General features: G+C 35.6%; 1 protein-coding gene across 2 annotated transcripts in view; it reads left to right on the top strand.

Annotated features, from left to right (window-relative positions):
• Positions 1–19358, top strand: part of CLTC (clathrin heavy chain) — a 67659-nt gene that overhangs the window by 37991 nt on the left and 10310 nt on the right. For both annotated transcript variants that reach the window (XM_045525628.1, XM_045525629.1), the window contains exons 10-26: positions 196–318; positions 949–1086; positions 1319–1483; positions 1641–1821; positions 4827–4990; positions 9262–9387; positions 10101–10243; positions 12693–12927; positions 14810–14932; positions 15947–16092; positions 16837–17020; positions 17210–17402; positions 17834–17991; positions 18199–18363; positions 18689–18796; positions 18882–19049; positions 19175–19324. In XM_045525628.1, coding sequence (XP_045381584.1) covers positions 196–318; positions 949–1086; positions 1319–1483; positions 1641–1821; positions 4827–4990; positions 9262–9387; positions 10101–10243; positions 12693–12927; positions 14810–14932; positions 15947–16092; positions 16837–17020; positions 17210–17402; positions 17834–17991; positions 18199–18363; positions 18689–18796; positions 18882–19049; positions 19175–19324 — 2670 coding nt within the window. The remainder of the gene's footprint in view (positions 1–195; positions 319–948; positions 1087–1318; positions 1484–1640; positions 1822–4826; positions 4991–9261; positions 9388–10100; positions 10244–12692; positions 12928–14809; positions 14933–15946; positions 16093–16836; positions 17021–17209; positions 17403–17833; positions 17992–18198; positions 18364–18688; positions 18797–18881; positions 19050–19174; positions 19325–19358) is intronic.

The raw sequence follows: 19358 nt of genomic DNA, 5'->3' as shown, positions 1-19358 counted from the left end.
GCCTCCCAGAGCTAGGATTACAGGCGTGAGCCACCGCGCCCGGCCTGAATAAGCCAATTATAAAAATATACAGCCATTGTTCAAATATGTCATCACCAAGGGCTAATATATTTGCAAGATTTCACTGTGGAAAAAGTCTTAAAATGCTATAAAAAATGAAACTTTGCAGCAGGGTTTAAGTCTGTCCATTTGTAGGTTGGATATACTCCAGACTGGATATTTCTGCTGAGAAATGTAATGCGTATCAGTCCAGATCAGGGACAGCAGTTTGCCCAAATGTTGGTTCAGGATGAAGAGCCTCTTGCTGATATCACACAGGTAATGGCATTAAAATGAATTCTGTAGTTGTTTGAAATGAAGAGTGGGGGATCTGACTTTAAACAACTTTGAAAGAGACTGGGTTAAACTTACAGTTCGTAGAAATTCTGTCTACTTGGATAAACCTCAAGTGTCTTGCAATAAAAGCAAGTTGCAGAATGGACAGTATGATACCATCTGTATACAGTTTTAAAACATGCAAATATTTTATTTAGAGATATATGTATAAAAATATGAAAAATACATGGGAATAATAGAATAGTGGCTGCCACTGGGTGAGGGGAGAGGAAAGACATGCGAATTAGAAGTGTGAGTCAAAGTTCTTCATATTGTTTTTGCTTTTGTATGTTTTAAAAGCGCATAAAAATTTAAATCTATCAACTTGATTATATTCTGTTATGTAGTAATATCTTAAAATATTTTGTAGTTGTTTTTACCAGAACTAAAACTGTCTCTCCAGAGGACAAAAGTTTGTTCTTAGTGTCAAATCATGTTGTCCAAACAATAATCTTTAAATCTGATATTTGCTCTTTGAAGATTTTATATGTAAAGAAAGAGATTGTGCTTAATTTCATCTATGTATTGTCAATAGTATCTTAAAAAGAATTTCTTTTAAATCTTTTTTTGTAGATTGTGGACGTCTTTATGGAATATAATCTAATTCAGCAATGTACTGCATTCCTGCTTGATGCTCTGAAGAATAATCGCCCCTCCGAAGGTCCTTTACAGACGCGATTGCTTGAGATGAACCTTATGCATGCGCCTCAAGTATGTGTTTTCATGCTTTTTAGCACTGTTTTAGTAATTATCAGAGCTTCTCAGATCATTATTCATAGCTATTGAGATGCCTATTCCTTATTCAAGAAAATTTAGCTTAACGTGCCTTTGTACTTTATTTCTTTTACCAATTCATTGTTGAATCTTAATAGGTAATCTAGATGTTGAATTACTGATATAAATGAGGTGGTAAAATAAACTCATCCTGTTTGTGGTTTTATAGGTTGCAGATGCTATTCTAGGGAATCAGATGTTCACGCATTATGACCGGGCTCATATTGCTCAGTTGTGTGAAAAGGCTGGCCTACTGCAACGTGCATTAGAACACTTCACTGATTTATATGATATAAAGCGTGCGGTTGTTCACACCCATCTTCTTAACCCTGAGGTATTTCAGTTTCTTACATAACAGATGGTGTTAGTTGTGCTTAATTGGTATACTGAAAATGTGTTTGTGAAGTACTGTATATTAGTAATTTTATACCACTCTGAGGTTCGACATTATTTCATTTATTCATCATTTATTTATTTATTTTGTCTTGTAGTGGTTAGTGAATTACTTTGGGTCCTTATCAGTAGAAGACTCCCTAGAATGTCTCAGAGCCATGTTGTCTGCCAATATTCGTCAGAATCTGCAGATCTGTGTTCAGGTGGCTTCTAAGTATCATGAGCAGCTGTCAACTCAGTCTCTGATTGAACTGTTTGAATCTTTCAAGAGTTTTGAAGGTAATTAGGAGTTTGAATTTTAAAAATTACTTAAAATAGACATGAAGAGGTATTCTTATGATCAGACTATTAGAAATTCTGTCTAAAACCTTAATTTTATGGGACATTTTAATATTTTCAGTTTTATTATTCAGTAAATGTTGTCAAGGCCCTTTTATGTCGGATCCTAAGGATATGCAGTGAACAAGACTGTCTGCTTGGATATTTTATAGGTGAATTGAAGGTAGAATCTTAAAGTAAAAATAGGTAGTGGCTTTGTTATATAAGATGAAAATACAGGTTGAATCCCTAATCTGATTTTGAAATGTGTCAGAATCCCAAACCGTTTGAGTGCTCACATGAACCTCAAAGGAATGCTTGTGGAGTATTTCAGAATTTGGATTTTCAGACTAGGGATATTGAACTGGTAAGTATAATTAATGCAGATATTCCAAAATCCAAAAAACAAAATAGTTCCAGTCCCAAGCACTTTGGATAAGGGATACTCAACCTGTACTAATGATCAGGTAGAGTATTTCATGTTTATATGTCTGACTCTTATAATGGCAAATGATTCTAGCCAAGGACATTTTGTGACTTCTTGGTACTAGAGACATTTGGGGCTGGATAATTACTGTGGGAGGGGTTGTCCTGTGCATATAGGATATTTAGCAGAATTCGTGGCTTCTACCCCACTAGATGCTAGTAGTATCAGCTCTACCAGTTGTGATAACCAAAAATGTCTCCAAACAGTGCCAAATATCACCTGGAAGGAAAGTCATCCCTAGTTGAGAACCACTGTTGTACAGAGTACTATTGTATTCACTCTTGGGTGTCTCTCATGTTCATTAGCTAAATTTTGGTCCCCAATTACCTTTTCTCCCCACTTTATGGTAGTAATGCTCTAGACAGAAGGGTTAAGGGATTCTACTAGTTTTCTTAAATTTCTGTTTCAAAATGTTACCCATGCACTGAATTTACACTGTTTAGTACAGTAGTAGCCACTAGCTACATGTAGCTATTTACACAGTCACTAAAAGTAAATAAAATTTTCTTTAGTTGTTTAGTCACACTAGCCACATTCAAGTGCTCAGTAGCCACATGTGGTTAAGTGGCTATCATATCTACATATCACAATGTAGATAAAGAACATTTTCATTCTGGAGAAAGTTCTTTTGGATAACACTGCATTAAATTCTTTCCACATTACTTTTGTATGTTTCCTATTAACTGTGTATTGAAAAACAGCTGGTATTGGGGACTGCATTTAAAATTTCTATTTGTCATTAAATATGAAATGTCTGATTTTGAATCAAAAGCTTAGTTTATTATATCTCAGACGAGCAGTACAATTAATCAAAGTATGCACCTAAACTGTCGACACAGTTTTGTCATCTTAAGGGTACTTTGTTTATGCCAGCAGCGAAGAAGCCTGGAGAGTGAGTGGCGATGAAATCACAAAAGGCATTTTCCACAGCTTGTTGAGAATTGAATTTTTCCTTGCAAGAAGTGGTCCAAAACCTGGAAGAAGTAGTAGTTGGTTGGTGCAAGGTCTTGTGAATACGGTGGATGACAGAGAGTTTCCAAGTCCAGTTTTTGTAGTTTGAGCTGCGTTGTTTTTTGCTACATGTATTCTTACAAGAGGATTAGCCTGTCTCTGTTGACCAGTCTTGGCTGCTTAATCGCAAGCATCCTCATCATGTTATCCAGTTGGTTGCAGTAGACATCCACTGTAATCGATTGACCAGGTTTCATGAAGGTGTAGTGGATAATAGCAGCTCTGGACCACCAAACAGACATGATTAGCCTTTTTTTTGTTTGTTTTTTTTTTTTTTGAGGCAGAGTCTCACTTTGTTGCCTGGGCTAGAGTGAGTGCCGTGGCGTCAGTCTAGCTCACAGCAACCTCAGACTCCTGGGCTTAAGCGATCCTACTGCCTCACCCTCCCGAGTAACTGGGACTACAGGCATGCGCCACCATGCCCAGCTAATTTTATGATTAGCCTTTTTTGATGAATGTTTGGTTTGGGACTGTGTTTTGGCACTTCATCTTTATCCAACCATTGTGCTGAATGCTTGCAATTGTCAGAAAGCATGTACTTTTCATCACATATAACAATACGGTGTTGAAATGGTTCACCTTTATGTTGTGACAGCAAAGAAAGGCAAGCTTCATGATGATTTCTCTCTGACGCTCTTTTAATTCATGTGGTACCCATCTGTCTAGCTTCTTCACCTTGACAGTTTGTTTCAAATAGTCCAATATTGTCAGAATGGTAACATCAAACCTTGCTGCTTATTCATCATGCATAGGTTGAGATGGATTCCCTTCCACTACAGCTTTCAGCTCATCATTATCCACCTTGGTCTCAGTTCACCCGTGTAGCTCTTTCAAAATTAAAATCACTAGAACGGGGATTCTCAAACCATCAATGTACTGTGCGTTCATTAGCCACATCCTTCCCAAACACTTCTGTGATATTTCAAGCTATCTGCACTGCATTGGTTCCATGATGGAACTCATTCAAAAATAACCCAAATTTTTTATTTATCCATGATTTCACAAAAATTGCTCTAAAAAAAAAATGTGAAAGATAATTGTAAGCCAAAACGTGTGTTTGAAAGACTGAGGATGTACCTTCACAATAGAAAAAAACCAGTGCCAAAGTGAAATGTCAGAAGATGCCAACTGTCAAACTTAGTACTTAGAAATCAGACATTTCATATTTAATGACCTAATAATATGGAATATAGTGTGGTAATTAGCTTTGGTATTGAGGAGCTGTTCCTATTTTTAAACCACTAGAAAACGTTGGGTTGTATGTTATGCTCTTAGGGGATTAAAGTGCAAATCCATTTTATTGAACTGGTTACTGGAATAATTATTATTCTTACTAATCTTTTTAAACAAGCAATTTATATTTGGGAGTATTCAATATAAAAATGTTTTTTAATTGCTTAAATGTTTTTCAGTTGTATTATTCTCAAAAGTATACTTATGCTTAATTTCAATTACTTATTTCTTTTAGGTCTCTTTTATTTTCTGGGATCCATTGTTAACTTTAGTCAGGACCCAGATGTGCACTTTAAATATATTCAAGCAGCTTGCAAGACTGGGCAGATCAAAGAAGTAGAAAGAATCTGCAGAGAAAGTAACTGCTATGATCCTGAACGAGTCAAGAATTTTCTCAAGGTAAGTGGTTTTGGGTAATGTGTTTTCTAGTTGGGTTGAAGAGGAGCAGTTCTAAATGTGAAATTCTTGACATTCTAAAATTGTGTGCTGGATATTTCTTCTGAAGTCTGTGGTTTCCTTTGAAATAGGGAAGGAAAATGGTAAGTAATACTTGAGAATGACCATCTGTTTAAAAGAAGAAAAAAGCACTATTTCAAAGGAATTTCATTTCCTTCATTCTAATTTGGAGAGAAGTTTGAAAAATGGTTGTATACTCTTGATGTCATTTTAGACTATCATTTAGGCTTCTTTTCAATATTAAGATTAGCTTGCCCTCCATATCACTTTGAGGAACCTCTATTTATAGGCAAAGGGGTCTGCTGTCTGTAGAATATAGGTTTATCTCTATCATCAAATTTGCCTGAGTCTAAAAACTAAAGATTAATTCTGTATGATTCATAAATTAAAGCTTTGTGACACGTGAATTCAGTTATAAAGAAGTAAGGACAGCCTGTGTTGGAGTGAAGAGTAACGGTTGAAAGATTCTGACTGTTTAGAACAGCCCTAAGGGCAGTTAATTTTGTTTAATGTTTAACTTAGCTTTAGCTTTATTCTCATACCTATCAGTTACTTTATGAGGGAAATAAAGCTTTAAAGTTGGCTTTCATAAAAGACCAGGAAAACTGTAATTCAGAGTGTGTATATGAAATGATTCCAGAGTCTTTATAGAAAGTTCTGAAGTACTTTTTGTCTTCTGGAAAAATTATAAATTAAAAGTAAAACCAAAGTGTTTATTGTATAATTCAATGAAAAAAACAGGCTTTTCCTACTTCCAAACTGTCATCATTTGTAGGTAATCTATAGTTGCATTGGCAGAATGTTCTTTCGAAGAATTTACTACCTGGGCTCTAGATTAAGGAGTTTTAGTGTAATGAAGTAAAGTGCTGAAACTGCCCTACATTTCAGATTAAAAGATAAACGCTCAAAAAAGTAGAGTTTTATAATATCTTGGCCATTATGAATATTCTGGGTAACCTGGCTAGTGTGATGTGTTTGAAACAAAACTCTCTCGTGTCCAAAAACAAAAACCCTCTAAACGAGAAAGATGTAATGCTCTATGCTTGACTAGTAGTGTACCTGTAATACTGTTTATTTCCTCCTTTGATTATCATTACTTTTTCCTTTTTAAAAAAATAACACCAGATTTTTATATGATATCTTTTTTGTTTTTATTGAGCTCTCAATCTTTATACTTCAGTTGTAATTTCTGTAGCTTTGGATTTAATATTTGAGTTTATATATATGCAAAGTAGAACTAAATTATTATCATTTGTGACATTCTTGAGCTTCAAAAAAATCCTTTGGGTACCAGGATGTTAATGTACTGCTTTAGGTTGCTTAGCCTATGTGATCTAATTAGACAAGGATTTTTTTTCCCCCTCCACACTTGTGAACTAGGTGCAAGTCTCAAATAGTAGGGGAATGGATGTGGAGTGTGATAGACCTGTTACTAATTTCTGTTTAGCCATTGTTCATTCAGTATGTGTCTAGTTGTTACCTTAGGGAAGTTAACTAATATTAGCCTCAGCTTCAGTTCCTTCAAACTAAGCTATGTTTATCAAGTATCTTGTATACTGTAGCTATTAATAAGCTGTGTGGATGGGCCTTGGAAATCAGGTAGAGTCAGCCAACATGGGATTTCTATCAGGCAAGTTTTTCTGCTCTCTGATTTTAAGTTGTTCTTCACTCTGAAGGAATTTATGTCCAGCCTGAATTAGAGGTGAAGCTAGTATCTTAAGTTTAAGTAATCTGAGACAGGAGCTCAGTACTAAGATGCTATTATCATATTCAGCTTCTCATGCCAGTAGTGAGAATGAATGTGTTAGACTATTTACTTCTAATTGACAGTGCCTCTCACCGTCACTATTATTGAAGTACTGGCTGCATGGTAATTGACCGGTATTTTGTGTAAACTCTGTGATCATAAGAAAAATGCTTCTCTGAATCTGATCTTGAATATTTGAGTGCCAATTATGTGCTAGCCACTAGGAAGACAGAGATTGGTAGAATATAACTTCTTTGAAGTACCCTGTGAGCAGGATGAAAAGGGGGATCATTAGCATCATTTGACTCAGGCCCTAACTTTGTGGAACTGTAACCTGTCTGTAGAAAGCATGGAACTCTTCTTCACAACCATGATCTATTCCTTGCTACCTTTGATCTTATTTTCTGCCATTCTTTCTCTGCTGTTCTGTTTCAACCACACTGGCCTGCTTGCTATTCCTGGAACTCTCCCAACCCTCTTTTGCTCCAGGGCCTTTACTTGTGCTCTGGACTACTGTTTGCTCAGATCTTCATGAACTTCTCCTTTACTTTCTTCAGGTTTTTGATCAAATGTCATAAGAGAGGATGTCTCAGGTTACCCTGTCTAAAATAGAACCTAGTCCTACTCCATTTTCACTTCCCCCTTATCCTGCTTTGTTTTTCTTTATAACACTTAACCACTATGAGGTGTTGTCTCTTCCGATTAGAATGTAAGTCCCTTGAGGGAGTAGACTGTGCTTACTTTGTTCCCTGCTGTGTCTCCAGTGCCTAAGAACAGAGTCTGGTCTTAGGTGCTCATGAACAAATTTATGCTGAAGGAAACCTCTGAATGTGTTTATATAATTTCAGTTTTAATCTTAAAATCTTCAACCATTATAACTAGTGAATTAACCATTTGGTAAATGGTTAATAATTTTAAATGTTAATAATATACTTCTATATATGAAATCATGTGCAAATTTAGGCAGTCAAGAAAACCTAATTTTCATCTACTTTTTCGATCTTAAATTTTCTTTTTGGAATGAAGTTAGTATTCCATAGAAGTGGAATTCTTTGCCACAGAAGTTCAAACACCCATCCATGAGAATAGAATAAATAATCTTAGATTACTTGCAAGTATGTTTTTCCCCTAAATGGTAAAGTATGTAATATTTTATATGTATATTAAGCATATAATATAATCCTTAAAGGTAAGAAGACTTAATGTTAATCCACTAGTTTTTTGATGTTCATTTAGTAGGGAAAAACATGGCCTATTTAATTTTGTACATGGCTACCCATGATTGTAGCAGCTGTTAGTACGGATGGTGTTAAGCAAGTAAAAACAATACTTGCTTTAGATTTTCCTTAATGTGAAAAATCCACAACTGAACTTCCACTTCAGATTTACAGCCTTTTTTATTTTTTAATTTAGGATGGCTAAATTAAACTTAAGATTTACTTTGGTGTTCTCTGAATACTTCATAGACTAATCTTATTATTATTTATAATTGGGTGATGGATATGCCCTAGTCTTAGGAACCATTTTATTCTAACTGTGCAAATAATGTTCTTAGTGGCTGTCATTGGGGAAAGTTCTGCCCTGCTTAGTTCTAGTTCCTTAGTAGACTGTAGTTCCTTAGTAGACTGTCTTAGAGGAATCATTTATTGAGGAATGTTTCACTGTGTATAAATGAATTCCTGATGGAAACTGTTGTTTTTTGTGCTGTACCTTATGTCTGTGGAATGTAACAGGACATGTATCAGGTAAATGCCCAGTACAGGTCTTACCTACCTGTATGTATATAATATCTTCTATGTCAGTCTACAAGTAGGATTGTAGTTTGGTATTTGTAATGGTAAGAGCAGTTGGCAATTTAAAGATGTCTTTTCTTTAAATGCTTTTTTTTTTTTTTTTTTTTTGCCTTTTTCTTACAGCAACATGTGGTATATTTAATTCATGGCAATCACCATCATGCTGCTCCTTGTAGGCTTTATTCTAATAGAATGTTAGAAGTTGGTTATATATTATAGATTGGAATTGGGAAGGGGGTAGAAAAGAAATCATTAGTTTGAAACAAATGTGAGCCATTTATGTCATATTTTTGACAGTGTGACTGTAGTTATTAAGTCAATTGCAAATTTAATTGAAGTGTTAGTATTAATGAAAGTCCTAATGTGATGATTTTATAACCTGAGAGCCACTGGTGGCTCAGAAATCTTAATTTGCTGCTTTTCTTTTTCTTTTTGGTAAAAGGCTGTACTTGGGAAGGACCTGGTATATTGCTATGTGAATCTAAGTATTGCTTAGTAAAAATTTACTAAAACTGGGATGTACACATTTAACTATTGGGGCATTTCTTGCTTTAACGGAAAAGCCAAGTTTGTGTGAGCCTCTCCCATTACTTTAGAATAGATTCTCATATTTTCTGTAGATTTGATACCTCATAGAAGGAGAAAATTAAGGCTTCTTTTTGTTCTTTTTTCAGGAAGCGAAACTAACAGATCAACTACCACTTATCATTGTGTGTGATCGCTTTGACTTCGTCCACGATTTGGTGCTCTATTTATATAGAAATAATCTTCAAAAGTATATAGAGATATATGTACAGAAGGTAAGTAATACAGAGGTAATTTAGAAGTATGATCTTATTGTAAATACTATTTCTCATATTCTGGAAATACTCATCCTTTTGAAACTATGTGCCTAATAAGAGTGGTCTGCTACAGTACCTTTTAATATTTTTTTGTCCCAGCAGAATCCTTTCTTGATTAAAATTTTACATGTATGCCAAGCATGTAAAACATAAGAATAGAACTACTGTAGTTGGAAAAAGTTGGATGGCCTAGGGCCCTGCTAACTTGATAGGCCCTGAGGTATCCATGCGGAAGCCTTAGACGCCAAAGCACAGTTTTCAAACCATCTGAAATATGGATATTAGATACTTTACTTTCTAACTCTAGAAATCAAAAGGTAGTGTTGCTATTATAGTACAGGAGCTTTTTTCATTAGACAGTCTTCCAGTCATTCTTTGACGTTAGCTTCCTTGGACTTATTTATCATTTGGAGCAATGCCTAGGTAACTAGTTAACAAAAGTAATAGAAGAAAATATAATACAAGTGCTTCCAATACTTTTTAGTCCGTGAAGTCCTGTTTTTAGTTGGACTTCCTGCTAAGTTCCTGTCTAGTTGCAAATTTAGACTTTTAGTTTATTATTGAATTTTAAAACTGATCTTAAAAGAAGGAAATGGATTTTATTTGTTTTAAACTTCTCTTTGCCTAGCTTGTGAATGTAATGGACATTCTTCTACTTTTTTTAACCATAGGTGAATCCAAGTCGACTTCCTGTGGTTATTGGAGGATTACTTGATGTTGATTGTTCAGAAGACGTCATTAAAAACTTGATTCTTGTTGTAAGAGGACAGTTCTCTACTGATGAGCTTGTTGCTGAGGTGGAAAAAAGAAACAGGTGTAGTACCATTTTAACCTTCATAACTGGGATAAATTAGTAGTGTTTCTTAGCATTGTAATGGATAAAAATATAGCTAATCAGTTGCCTCAGATCTACTCAGTTACACATGGAGAATAATTTCCTGGAGATACCTAATTTAGAGGTGGGAAGCTAGCTGTCCGCACTGGAAAAAAATCTGTTTTTTGAAACATTACAGTTGTCATACAGAAAATTTGTTCACCTGGTTGACCACTTTTTTGCATGTTTATAATTATGTGGTTTGACATTGTATAATTTTTTAATGTAAACTATATAAGTAAGCCTCCTTTTAGTTAGGTATGATACCAATATATTTAACAACTAATTCTTCACTGACAAATAGTATGTTTTTTTCCAAGTATAGGAGGGAATAGAGTTCCCTGTACAACTCTGAGTTAAACTGATATTTAATTTTTAGTTCCTTAATGTGAAAATATGAATTATGAATTTCTAATAGAATATAGTATAAGTGCTTCTAAAGCTTACTAGACTGAAGCCCTTTTTTAGCTGGAACATTTTCAGGAACTAGTGTTTGGGAAGTACTGATGGTAGTAAATGTGGTTGGTGAATTGGTGTTATAATAGTAGGAAGTTACTCTGGCTATATTAAGTGATATCAAGAAAACCTATGAGATTTAATTTTAACCTGAATTGGTATAAGTGACCTACTAATGGTATTTTTAGAATTTGTATTAGAATGTTTCAAACATTTAAATGCAGAATGGAAAAATTCTGCATTTAAAGACAATAGATACACAGTATAATACTGACTTAAAAGTTTGGGCTTAGTTTGATGTCATTTTGGGTCATAACAATTTAACATTTACAAAGAGATTCAATTGAATCTTAAGTCTAATACTTAAAAAACAGTTTTATGCAAATTCCAAGGAAATGGCAGTTAGTTAGATAATTTGGTTTTTGACAAATTATATTTTGAAAAACTAGTTTCTTATCTAAATCACTAGTCTCGATGTGCCTTTATTCTTTCAGTTAACATGGCACAGCTGCTTGGGTTGCACATGTTTATAGAAGTTTGATTTTTGCCTTTATTAATTAAAAAATTTGTCTTTAATGGGAGTGTTCATAATAGCTACATTAATTTGATAGCCAAAATATTGAAGTAATGCTTTTTCTCTGGCTGCTTTTAATATTTAAACGATGGTTGAGAGGCTGAGCCAAGAAGATCGCTTGAGCCCAGGAGATTAAGACCAGCCTGGGCAACAAAGCAAGACCCCATCTCTTATTTAAAAAATACGTATGCACATACACACTCTTATTTTAAACTGTAAGTAAAAAGAGGTATGGTCATCAGGACCATTAAAATTGAAAGAAACATAAGCTGTAGCTTAGCATAGCCATGATCCTTGGTAGATCATGACAGCTAGAACCATTAAACCAAAGCTTCTAAAACTACCAAATTTTATTTCCAGTACATGTTTTGCGTACTGCGCCGTTTGGCTTTAGGTAATGTCATATGTTAATTGTGTTAAAAACTAAAAGAGGGCCAGGCACGGTGGCTCACACCTGTAATCCTAGCACTCTGGGAGGCCAAGGCGGGTGGATCGTTTGAGCTCAGGAGTTTGAGACCAGCCTGAGCAAAAGCAAGACCCCGTCTCTACTAAAAATAGAAAGAAATTACATGGACAACTAAAAATACATACAGAAAAAATTAGCCAGATATGGTGGCACATGCCTGTAGTCCCAGCTACTCGAGAGGCTGAGGCAGGAGGATTGCTTGAGCCCAGGAGTTTGAGGTTGCTGTGAGCTAGGCTGATGCCACGGCACTCTAGCCTGGGCAACAGAGTGAGACTCTGTCTAAAAAAAAAAAAACAAAAAACAAAAAACTAAAGGGAACCTCAGATAATCTGGTCTATATCATACCACATCCCCATCCTATCACTAAACAAAGCTTTCTAAAGTCCAGATATTTTGTCTGGTATAAAGAAAGGACAGTCTGTGAATCTATAATCTCTCTTATATCCAGATATAAGTATTAATAGATAGGTATATCTTATAGCAGATAGGTCTTGGAGAGTGAAAAAAATCTTATATACCTTCTGTGTAATCTTGGGCAACTCACCCATCTTTTAAGTCCAAATTTCCCAATTTGTAATAGGGTTGTTGAGAATTAAAAATTATGTAAAACCTGGTGTGGTGGAACGTGCCTGTAGTCCCAGTTACTCAGGAGGGTGAGGTGGGAACATCACTTGGGGCCAGGAGTTTTGAGGTAGAAATGCACTGTGATTACACTTATGAATAGCCACTGCACTCCAACCTAGGCAACTTAGTGAGACCCTATCTCTATTTTAAAAAAAAAAAAGTATGTGAAAGCACATTGTAGACCATAAGGTACTTGTATTTTTAGCATGTCCAGAGTATGTTATTTATAATACACTATTTGTATGTGTGTATTTTTTGTTTTTCCCTAGATTGAAACTGCTTCTGCCTTGGCTAGAGGCCAGAATTCATGAGGGCTGTGAGGAACCTGCTACTCACAATGCCTTAGCCAAAATCTACATAGACAGTAATAACAACCCAGAGAGATTTCTTCGTGAAAATCCCTATTACGACAGTCGTGTTGTTGGGAAGTATTGTGAGAAGAGAGATCCACATCTGGCCTGTGTTGCTTATGAACGTGGCCAGTGTGATCTGGAACTTATTAATGTGAGTACTGCTAGCTGAATGTGTACAGAGAAAGCTGCATTTTATTAAACCTCTTATATGTTAGACTGGTGAATTTTGAGAGTTTGGGAGTGATTTTAGGTAATATGGAGCATTTTTTGGATGATGGGTGCTTTCTTAAAACTTTATTTTGAAATAATTGTGAACCTAAAAGTGCCCAAAATAACAAAGTCTGTACCCTTTGTCCTGACTGACCTATTAATGTTCCAACCCCACTAGCTTTATCATTTGTGTTCTCACATAATTTCATACACGTACACCATTCATATACATAGGCATACACTCATAATTTTTTAACCATATGAGAATAAGCTGTATACATCATGGCCTTATACCCCTTTGTGGTTTATTTCCTAAGACTAAAAATACTGTCTTTCAAACCCATATCATAGATACCAGCTTCAGTCAGTTTGACCTTGATAGGATACTTTAAAAAATCTGTTTTATTCCAATTCTGTCAATTGACCAGTAATGTTCTTTGTAGTTTATTTCCTCTGTCGACACATATTGCATGTGGTTGTCATGTCTCTTTAGTGTCATTTAATCTGGAATAGTTCTTCAGTTTTTTGTCTTTTGTGACATTGATATCTTTATAAGAAATAGACTTTTTTTCTATCTTTTATTGAGGCAAAATTCCTGTAACATCAAATTAACCACTTTACAATTCGGTGGTAATTAGTACATTCACAGTGCTGTGTAATCTAGTTCCAAGTTTTCATAACCTCAAAAAGAAACTCCATATTCATTACATAGTTCCACATACCCCCTTCCCCCAGCCCCTGACAACCACCGAACTGTGCTCTGTCTCTATGGATTTGCCTGTTCTGTATATTTCATTTAAATGTAAAGTTTCTGCTTTTTGACTCACCTTAAAAAAAAAAAAAAAAAGTTTCTGCTTTCAGTTTGATTGTTCCTTTTGATTAGATTTAGATTATAACTTTCCATCCAGAATACACTTAAATGGTGTTTCGTCTTTCTTGTGCTGTTACATCCAGAGGCACATGATGTCTATTATCCCCATTGTGATGTCAGTTTTAATCAGGTTGTCCCATTTCTTCATTGTATAATTATTACTCATTCTTTTGAAGATATTAAGCAGTCTATGAGTAGATACTTAAGACCATGCAAATATCCTCTTGTCCTCCCTCCCCCAATTTAGCATGTGTTGATTCTTCCTTTAAACCATTGTTAATGTGTTGGTTGCAAAGTGAAGATTTTCCAATTCCAGTACTTTGTCGACATTTATCTTTCAGCACTCATGTATTCATGGATGCATAGATTCTTGTTTTATTCAATGAGTTATAATCCGTTCTCTTAGTTACTATGCTCAAACTGTCCCTGTTTTGGCTGATGGGAACCTCTTCAGGCTGGTTCCATGTGTTTGTGTTGTGGGTTCATCATTCTTTGAGCGCTTATCTTCTGGCACACAATATACACAAGGCTCATTTTATACCCTCCCCACCCCAGGGAAGGTACAAAAGAAAGCTATGAAAATGAATTAGTCTTACTGGATATTGAACCATATTACAGAGCCGCTATAATAAACATTGCAGTACTGTTTATTATAAATAGACTGGTGCATAAATAGACTGTTAGAATAAAACAAAGTACAAAAATACATGCAATATCATGGTGCTTTTTAAAAGCCTCTAGAAATTGATAACCAAGTTTTTTCTATTGGTTGAATTTTAATAGGAAAATTTTGGGTGTGACCCACTCAAGATTACACGTATAAGTAATGAATGTTTTTTTCTATAAAACAATAAACAAAGTTTAAAAGATAGGAAATAACCTTTAAAGTTAGAGTCATTCTATAAGAAGTCTTTATTTCTACCTTGAAATTGATCTTTCATATCTTATTTAGGTTTGCAATGAGAATTCCCTGTTCAAAAGTCTTTCTCGCTACCTGGTACGTCGAAAGGATCCAGAATTGTGGGGTAGCGTGCTACTAGAAAGCAATCCTTACAGGAGACCCTTGATTGACCAGGTAAAATTGACAGATGTGTTTTAGGCTCCTCTTAACTGTGAATGAAATCTTTTCCCTCATCATATACCCAAATATACTCAAGTGGATCATAGTTAACTATGAGAGAAGGCAATGTAAAGTAGAAGAAAATTTAAATTATACCATGTGTAAATGGATATAAATTTAGATAAGTACAAACACATGTATATATTACACATTAAGAAAAACAAAATACATCCCCAAAGACATGATTTAATTATATAAAACTCTTGGTTCATCTTAGTTAAAAGGAAAACAGCAAATTAAACATTAAAAGATTGCTATTATTAACACCTGAGAAGTGGCTAAATTGATTGCAAACATTCAAGACAATAAGTCAGCAAAAGATAAAGATTGATAAGAGAAAATACAAAAAGACCAAGTGGGTAAATATTAAATCTCACTAATAAGCATAGAACTGCAAATGAGATATAGGTTTTGTACCTATATAAAATTGAAAATATAATTTTAAAGCCCTAAAAATTGACAGTTATTGTAATGATTCTTAAATTCTCCTGATAGAAGTATAAATGGAAAAGAATTCTTTTGGAAAAGAATAGATTGAAGGCTATTGATTTTTCATTCCTTTCCTAGGAAGCATTTCTAAGGAACATTCCCAAGTAGATACAAAGGTTCCTGGAAAAATAAGCATTGCAGTATCTGAGCACCATGTGAATTGCGAAAACCAGAGGAATTACTGATTTTATAATTCTACATCTTTGTAGTTGAATTATGTGTAGCCATTAAAGTGATAATGATGAGTATTAGTATGGATGATGTTTTAATCAGGGAAAAGATAGAAACTCTATAGTTAGGGTAGTTTTTAAGCAGGGTAGAATTATACCTAGTGTATGTTCATGGAGATTTGTGTAGAAAGACCTTTCTTTGGTAAATGTAAAGGTATTTTTTCTGCTTTATTCTTTTCTGCCTATTTCAGGTTTTTATCTTCAAAAACCACCTTGATTCTCCAACTTATTCCCCGTATATCCTTTGTAGGTTGTACAGACTGCCTTGTCTGAGACTCAGGACCCTGAAGAAGTGTCAGTAACTGTCAAGGCTTTTATGACTGCAGACCTTCCTAATGAACTTATTGAACTGCTGGAGAAAATTGTACTTGATAACTCTGTATTCAGTGAACACAGGTATGCTATCAGAGTGATCCATTGGCTGTTTTTTTGTGTTTTTGTTTTTTTTTTTAATTTCAGCATATTACGGGGGTACAAAAGTTTAGGTTACGTATATTGCCCTTCCTCAGCCCCCATCAGAGCTTCAAGCGTTGTCCATCCTCTAGACAGTGCGCATCGCACTCATTATGTATGTATACACCCATCCCCTCCCCCCCCCACATCTGCCCCCATTGGCTTTTGAGAGTTAGCCTTCAATTACGGCCTGTCAATTTGGGGAAGGAATAAAGAAACAGATAAAGTTGGCTGAATTCTCACTCTGCTAATACCCTTTCTCTTCTTATCCTACCTCTAAGGTAAAAACCCCTCTGTTAGCCACAGTGGTTATTTTTTATGACTGATAAGCTTTTTAAATATTACATTTAAAATATTTATTCCAGGAGGGCATGGTGGTTCATGCCTGTAATCTAAGCATTTTGGGAGGCTGAGGCGGGAGGATCACTTGAAGTCAGGAGTTTGAGACCAGCGTGAGCAACATAGTGAGACCCCGTCTCTACAAAAAATAGAAAAGTTAGCCAGGCATGGTGGTTGCACCATGTAGTTCTAGCTACTTGGGAGGCTGAGGTGAGATGATTGCTTGAGCCCAGGAGTTGGAGGTTGCAGTCAGCTGTGATGAGGTCACTGCATTCTAGCCTGGGCAATAGAGTGAGACTCTGTCTCAGAATAAATAAATAAACAAAATATTTATTCCTTTTCTTAAAGGAATCTACAAAACCTCCTCATTCTCACTGCAATTAAGGCAGACCGTACACGTGTTATGGAGTATATTAACCGCCTTGATAATTATGATGCCCCAGATATTGCCAATATTGCCATCAGCAATGAGCTGTTTGAAGAAGCATTTGCTATTTTCCGGAAATTTGATGTCAATACTTCAGCAGTACAGGTAAATCTTCAGATTACATAAGTTGAATGCAGTGCCTTCTCTTGATTCAGTGAATGCATTATCCTGTGAGGGTGGATATAATTGATTGCTATGCCAACAGAAGGACAATAAAATGCCAACAGCTTAAATGTAATTGCCGTGGGTAAGATCCAGTTTACCATAGTCCTAATTCAAAAATTGGTTACCTAGGTCTTGATTGAACATATTGGAAACTTGGATCGAGCGTATGAGTTTGCTGAACGCTGCAATGAACCTGCGGTGTGGAGTCAACTTGCAAAAGCCCAGCTGCAGAAAGGAATGGTGAAAGAAGCCATTGATTCTTACATCAAAGCAGATGATCCTTCATCCTACATGGAAGTTGTTCAGGCTGCCAATACTAGTGGTATGACTTCTTACCTTACTGTGTTTAAGACCTCTGAAAATGATTAACCTAAACATTAAGATATCTGTTCTGAATTCTGCAGGAATTGGATACTACATGGTTACTCATGAACACTTTTAGCCCTTCCATCTTAGTCCACTTACAAAGAGGGCTGCATTTTGTGAATTTATAAGGTCTGTGGGGAAGATTAATTTTCTGTTTAGAAGTCTCATAAAATCCTGATAGAGTTCTAATCTTAAAACTTTAAGGAAAAGGAGACTTCACATATTTATTTAGTCAGTGATAATATAGAAGTGTAATTCTGCACAATTTACACTTGTTGTTCTCTGTAACATTTTCTTGAAAAGGAAATTCATAGCAATTCTCCTTAGGCGAAAAGATAAACTAGAATGTTAGTGTTTGGATTTATTTTTTTCTTTTTCTGTACTTAGGAAACTGGGAGGAACTGGTGAAGTACTTGCAGATGGCCCGTAAGAAGGCTCGAGAGTCCTATGTGGAAACAGAATTGATATTTGCACTGGCTAAGACAAACCGCCTTGCAGAGTTAGAAGAGTTCATCAATGGGCCAAATAATGCTCATATCCAACAAGTGAGTTTTCCTTTCAGATTTTTTTAAACAATGTAAAAATAAATAGTTGAGCAACTGTATTAGTTTGTTCGGATCAACACATCATAACTGAAGTATTCCTAGGAAAAAAAATCTTACTGGCATAAATGAGTATTAAATGTGAATTTGGAAAGAGGATTGAGCTAAGGCTAATATCTTACTGAAAATGTATTATCTTTTTTTCCCCAGGTTGGTGACCGTTGTTATGATGAAAAAATGTATGATGCTGCTAAGTTGTTGTACAATAATGTTTCTAATTTTGGACGTTTGGCATCTACCCTGGTTCACCTGGGTGAATATCAGGCAGCTGTTGATGGAGCTCGGAAAGCTAACAGTACTAGAACTTGGAAAGAGGTAATCTAAATACAAGTTTGTGTGAAGAATTAAGATCTATTTGGAAATGCTCTTTAAACTGATTAGTTGAGGCCAGACGAGGTGGGTGGTTCATGCCTATAATCCTAGCACTCTGGGAGGCGGAGGCGGAGGTGGAGGCGGGAGGATTGCTTGAGTTCAGGAGTTTGAGGTTGGAGGGATGATGCCACTGCACTTTACCCAGGGCAACCCAGAACAAAGAACAAGACTTTGTCTCAAAACAACAACAACAACAACAAAACCTGATTGGTTGAAAACACTACCCATGTTTACATTTGAGTTGACACAGAGGAAATGTTTATTCTAGGTCTGCTTCGCCTGTGTCGATGGGAAAGAATTCCGTCTTGCTCAGATGTGTGGGCTTCATATTGTAGTACATGCAGATGAATTAGAGGAACTTATCAACTACTACCAGGTAATGAATAGTAGGAGCCTTTTTTATGATCTGAGACCCTTTACCACAGATATTCTTGTCTTTAATTGCAAATTTCTCTTTTTAGGATCGTGGATATTTTGAAGAACTGATAACCATGTTGGAAGCAGCACTGGGACTTGAGCGAGCTCACATGGGAATGTTTACCGAATTAGCTATTTTGTATTCTAAATTTAAACCTCAGAAGATGAGGGAGCACCTGGAGCTATTCTGGTCTAGAGTGAATATTCCTAAGGTAACCAACCTCTAACGTTGGGAAGCAACTCTATAGCTAAAACCAACACTTTAAAGCATCTTAATTTTTTAAAGGCTATTAGTTAGAGACTCATATTTAAAGCAGTTAAATCTTTCTTGTGCCAGGTGCTGAGAGCTGCAGAACAGGCTCATCTTTGGGCAGAACTGGTGTTTTTGTATGATAAATATGAAGAATATGATAATGCCATAATTACCATGATGAATCATCCAACTGATGCATGGAAAGAAGGGCAGTTCAAAGATATCATTACCAAGGTGTGTACCTTCTTCAGAAGATACAGGCTTCAGA

Source organism: Lemur catta, chromosome 15 (assembly GCF_020740605.2).
Source record: "Lemur catta isolate mLemCat1 chromosome 15, mLemCat1.pri, whole genome shotgun sequence".
Classification (NCBI taxonomy): domain Eukaryota; kingdom Metazoa; phylum Chordata; class Mammalia; order Primates; family Lemuridae; genus Lemur; species Lemur catta.
Note: the sequence above shows the minus strand (reverse complement) of the source record. Positions and strands in the feature narration are given on the sequence as shown.